The following is a 6,000-nucleotide window of genomic DNA, read 5'->3' as shown; positions in this document are numbered from 1 at the left end:
ACTTGAGATTCTAACGCACCTAATACAGTAAAAGTTATCATAGATTTTTAAATATAGAATTGTTGACGTTTACGGTAGTGTTTTTCTCGACCATCGTCCTGATTTGTCGTGGCGGTACCCACGTACAAAAGAATACCTGGTATCAGAAGTTTTCCCTTAAGACTCCAACATAATACCTGCCCGAATATTAATTTTAAATTCATGCTGAAAATATGTTTTCCTAATTGCAAGAGGATTTTCATCGCTATACATACAGGGTGTCCCGAAATTAAGGCACCATACTTAAACAGCGTAAATTACGTCCAAAAATAACACCAAAACTTTATATAAATATATATCGCAAAACGCTTTTTTGATATGGTTGAAAATGATCGTTTTAAGCATCATTTGTATTTGTCATGCAATGTAATGTTCAAATTGATTTTATTCGAAAATGGAGCGTTCTATCAATGTGAACCAAGAGTACCTTTTTTTTCTGGACAAATATGTGGTTTCATAATTTTGCATCAGCAGCTAAAAAACCGGGCACATAAAAAAAATGTAGCATTTTTTAACTCCGACGCCCCCCGTGCGGCACGCCTCTGACGAAATATTTTCCATTTAGCCATATCAGTCAATTAAGGTTTAAAAGGCATAAAATCATACCAAATTTCATAAAGTTATCTAGCACCGTTTTGGAAATATGCCAAAATAACCATCATCAGAGTTATGTCTTTAAAGAACCATAGATCGGTAAAAGAGCGTTTTGCGATATATGTTTATATAAAGTTTTGGTGTAATTTACGCTGTTTAAGTATGGTGCCTTAATTTCGGGACACCCTGTACATTCGTTATACATATTTGTAATTCCCGATCTCATGAACTCAGCTCCGTCCGTAAATAAAATTCTTTTATGAAAGGTTGCATTAGGTATTTTCATTATTTTGATGAAATTGCAAAACGTCAGCCGACTTCATGATCCATATCCAAAAAATTTTGCACGTGTTGCACATGATAAGGGTGGAGAAACTGCTCTCGTAAAAGATTATTAATGACTTCTCTAGAAACCACCAATTTGAATCCCAAGCGTCTACAGTTTCATTTGGGGTCAACTTCAGTTTTGTCTAGAGCAGCCTCCACAGTCCTAATTGGACGTTGGCGGCCTCAATTAACATTATATGACTTAAAATTATCCGTTTTTCTAAATTGCCTTTGAATACTCGCGAAAGTTTAATAGTTCGGAATTCTGCGATTTGGATATTTGTTATGACAAACTCTGTCACTTATATGCCCATTTTCCTCGCAAAATTCATATATGGTACTAAAAGCATATAAACCTTCTCAGCGATGGAATAATGTTCATGTTTTTGGTTCAGGAATATTTTATCAAGCTTTGTACAATAATTTCAGGAATACCCTGAATATATATGTCGGAATAGTATTGGGCGCGTTTTCCATGTTTGAGGAAAGGTACCTATCTTTTTAATAGCCAATGAATGAAAAGACAAACTAGCGAATTCACTACCCCACGATCACTCTTCTGCTCATCAATCCATTAATTGCCTGTTCTTTGTCCCAGTTATCTTAACTTTCGCAGTTTTGGTGAGTCCTTCAGAACCATGGGAAAAGTACCTGCTAGTCCCTATTACAAAGGGACCAATAGTTTAATGTCACCCAAATAATTAGCACACATCGCCACTTGGGAGCGTCGTAGTATTAGTGACCTCGCTCAACAATGCTTTTTCTTAAGAATTAATTTCCGCTAATTAAAATAGAGATGATCCGTCATTACCACCGCGCATAGACACTTCGGATCCAACTTCATCGGATATCTTGTCCGTGCAATATCTCAATAACAGCCTGAGCAACAACCGGCACGATCTAGGCAGCGATGAGCAATCTTGACCTCTATTCCACATTTTCATCTCTGAGAATAACAGCTTCACCCCCAGTGGTAAGAGCGACGACCTACCAAGAAATCCTGAAAGAAGCATAAGAAGAAAGTGATGGAGACGAAATTGATGTGAAAGAGTATATTCTCATTAAGCCCAGGCATAAAATTGAAGAGAGAAAATTTGATTAAGCCAGAGATCAAAGAAGGAAGTTTTGAAATTTGTGAGAGTAATTGTTGTTTCAGGTTAGTTTGTTTTTTGAATTGATTCCAGTTTTGATCGATTTACTTTAGAGACTAGAGGTTCGAGTTTTCTTTGAAATGTTCGAAAGAAGAAAGCTGTTAAGCAGTTTTCGAGAAGTATAAAAGTACAAAATGTGTTTTCATGTAATTCCCAAGCAAAGGATTAAAAACTGATTTTCACTTCAAATTATTAATCAGTTTGCCTTACACAAATTCCTTCTAACCCCCCGTATATTATTAAATATTCGGAATCGTCTGTGTTCTGAAGCGCATGTGAAATTGTGAATTACTGTTAGCACCTGCATTGGAATACTAAAAATACTTCAACCAGCCAAAAATTCAACACTCTCTACAAGACAACGTCAATACTGTCACCCCACAAATAAATCTCTACAAGCAAATTTTATGCCATTAGCAGACAAAATTCCAGTTAGTTATCAAGAAAACCTGTGCAGAAGATGAGCTGCAGGGACAGATATGGAACATGGAATAACACTGTATTAAACCTTTACAATTTACTTAATAGACATTAATCTTAGTTTTTAGACCCCACCAAGATGTTTTAACACCTCAAATCGCAACCCTCCATCATCCTTTCACAGAGCAGACAAAGCATCAGTAGAAAGACACCCTACTAGGCCGGAAACCATGTGTGGAAGTTACGCATGCGTGGGTTAAATAGTTTAAAAACAAATAAGACATCAACATTTTTTTGAAGTAGAATTCAGGATATGACGACATAGGAACCAGTCCAGCAGCTCGACCTTCTGCCTCCGATCCTTGCAACTATCTCAATTTACACGAAATCTTCGGGTTGAACGTTGATTTGTCTTGGATACCTGAGGAGATTAATTTATTGGAGTTCCAGAACCCGGTAACCCTCACAATGACATTTTATGGCTTAAGACTGTGTTATATTAAATGCTCCAAAGACGAGTGAGCAAATGACGTCCTCTAGATTTAGACCAGGGGAGCAAAACTGTAGGCTCACTCCTTCGTCCATTACACATCCTTCACTAGACACTGCAGGAGCAAATCCTCTTTTGGATGAGGAAAAAAACTGCAAAGCACCACAGGAGTCCCTCATTCAATGGTTTTATATGACCCTTTAAATTCAACCTGCTCATGTGCTTGTGTTTTAGGTTCGATAGATCTGTTGAGAAGGAGCTGAAGAAACTCAACAAAATCTCTTTCGGGGCAGGGCCTCAATACGACTCACCCACTTCGAATACACGCAAAATACCTCCACTCCACTTTTCCAGAGCAACTCTAGAAAGAATGGCTGAAGCTTCGGCCAGTCAAATAGAAATCAACTTCGATTTGAGGAGAGAACCTGATACAGGTATCCATTTACCACTGCCCTTTTCTCAAGAGTCTAAAGGTCAATTCTAGAATTAAATACCGCTGTGGAGAAATTTGCAAAGGCCGAGGCTATGTGTGCATTTGCTGACGGTGTGAAAGCAGCGGAAGCTGCAACTGTAACTGCTCCCCCGGATTTGGTAGAAGAAGCTGCTTTGGCTAGCTCTAGGGGATTTCAAACTGATCTAAAGGTCACTAATGTTTATGGAGAATCACAGGGGTTGAGACCTATTGAAGTGGTCGGTTATGTGGGAGTAACCAAACCTAAGTATTTCATGAAGAAGAATAAGTGACTGCAGGACTATGTTTTGCACATTTGTGAAAAGTACGTTTAAAAAATCGTTTTTTTTCTTAGTTTTGTCGAGTAGTACTTGGTGAATTAGATATTTAAAAGACGTATTCACTTTTTTTGCGTATGCATATGGAACTGGTAGGTCCAAAGTAATTATTGCCCAATGAAGCTGCGGCAATGACAAATTTACTCATCAATCAATTTACTTCAATACGTTATGTATATTTTTTATAATTTTACAGTGGATTCCAAAATGTTCAATCCTGAGTGGAAAATTTGTGAGAAATGACTAAAATATTCAGCGAGAATGTGAGATGTGTTGGGTATGAATCAACAAGGCTGAGATGTATGGAAGTTGGTTCAACTAAATCAAAAGTGGTACTTAAACCATCTTCAAATGCTGGTACAAATTTAATTAATTTAACAGCAATGCTGATTTTATACCATAGTTCAAGTACCTACTAGTTTTGGTTCGACTAAACCTCCGTTCATACAACTGAGCCTTAGGGTATTTCTATATTTCCACCTTAGGCTTAGGATAGGGGCGGAGGAAGGTACTAATCGTTAAATTTTAAATTATAATTCTTTGTAAGTTGTTAACTACATACTTATAGAGATTCTACATATACATTTTGGCTAAATACAATTGACATCAATTATTTAAGTAAGTATAATATTTCACTTATTTTCTAAAATACTACGGAATACAGTAAGTATTTATTTGGTCCGCAAGTAAGGACGTTTTTTAATCTAGGTGCTACGAGATAAACACCTACACAGGGTGTTTTACGAGCCTCATCACTGAAATTTTACTTATCTTAAGACATTCGAGGTGAGTGAGCTAAATTAGAGCAAAGTTCCGCAATTTAAGACTTAGTAAGTATACGTTTTCAAATCGCCCGCTTTGCTAATACTTTTCTAAACATCTGCGAAAAGTCGAAATGTTATTTTAAAATTTTTTCATGGCCATTCTCAACGGTCTTTTCGGAGTCCTTTTTTGCAGTGTTAATAGTTTCCTTTTCCTGCACGAAGTTGCTTAGAGATGAAGTGCAATGAAGCGTTTTTCTTACGGCCTTATGAGGGCCACAAGAAAGGCAAAAGTTTCACTTCTTGTGTAGGAATCTTGGGTTGATAGAAGAAAATTAACAAGGCAGTTAAAAAGTACTCCAAAAAGGCCCATTACAATATTCCGGTTCCATGTTATTATAATGAGCCATTTTCAATTTATAAGCAAAATACAAAATTTCAGTTTTTCATGGATATAGTTATTTAGAAATAGTATTTAGAAAAATATTTTTAACATTGCCGATTTGAAAATGTATTTTTATTAAGCTTTGACTTGCGTAACTTTACCCTAATTTAGCTGACCCCGCATCTCTTAAGGTTATCGAGATCCCAAAGTGGGACTTGCAAAACGAGCGCCCTGTATAATGTGTCGCATACGGGAATATCACTTGTAGGAACGTATTATAGCAAACGGTAATAAGTATAAATATTGTTATGTCGTGAAAAAATAGATACGGTTTAATATAATAATTAAAATGCGGAAGAAGTGTTACAAGGAAGTGTTACATCCAGTATTTGACCGAAACTGTAGGTGGTGAAGAAAAGCGCTTCCATGTAGCAAATATATTTTACTTAAGAAACTTTGATTAGGAGACTCATTTGTATATTTTTGTATACTATACTCATTGTACATTTTTTTAAGTAAAAAGTCAGAAACCAATTCTGTTAATTCGGTCAATTCTGCTAAAAATAGAGTTTAGGGAACACCCACTATTTAAACCTAAAAAGTTGTTTTCCTAACAGTTGCGAAAAAGACACTTTGTAAGAGTTAGAGAGTTAGGTCAGATTCCACGATCACTTTCAGTAAACAATAGATGCTGGAAAGTCCTACTCCTCTTTTCCACATTAGTACGAGAAATCACAACTTTCACCATGAAATGTGTGCGGGAAAGTGAAGTATGCTTTTCCGAAGGCGAATAGAAGAAGTTAACATTGAAAATGACAGTGAAAAAAGCATCAGACTGATATCACGTAGTTCCTGATAATTTTAGGAGATTAGCTTAGCTGATTTTCTAAGCTTTGAAATTTGAAAGTAAAACTCGATTTTCGAGGCTCAAAAGCAACAAAACTTTCCTTTGTATAACCAATAAAGCTTTTTTGTGGTTTGATAAACAATGCAGCGAGTGCTTTTCAGCTTTGCCAAAGTTGTAACAAAACCAAGAAGTAAAAT

General features: G+C 36.3%; 1 protein-coding gene across 1 annotated transcript; it reads left to right on the top strand.

The window, feature by feature from the left end:
• Positions 1–1,870: 1,870 nt before the first annotated feature.
• Positions 1,871–3,765, top strand: LOC136412833 (uncharacterized). Its single transcript, XM_066396017.1, has 6 exons — positions 1,871–1,933; positions 2,660–2,782; positions 2,835–2,987; positions 3,046–3,206; positions 3,256–3,455; positions 3,506–3,765. Exons 1-6 carry the CDS (start codon positions 1,871–1,873, stop codon positions 3,763–3,765), a joined length of 960 nt encoding a protein of 319 aa, XP_066252114.1.
• Positions 3,766–6,000: the final 2,235 nt, after the last annotated feature.

Source organism: Euwallacea similis, chromosome 1, assembly GCF_039881205.1.
Source record: "Euwallacea similis isolate ESF13 chromosome 1, ESF131.1, whole genome shotgun sequence".
In the NCBI taxonomy this organism is placed as follows: Eukaryota; Metazoa; Arthropoda; class Insecta; order Coleoptera; family Curculionidae; genus Euwallacea; species Euwallacea similis.
This window is presented reverse-complemented; position numbering and strand designations above follow the sequence as displayed.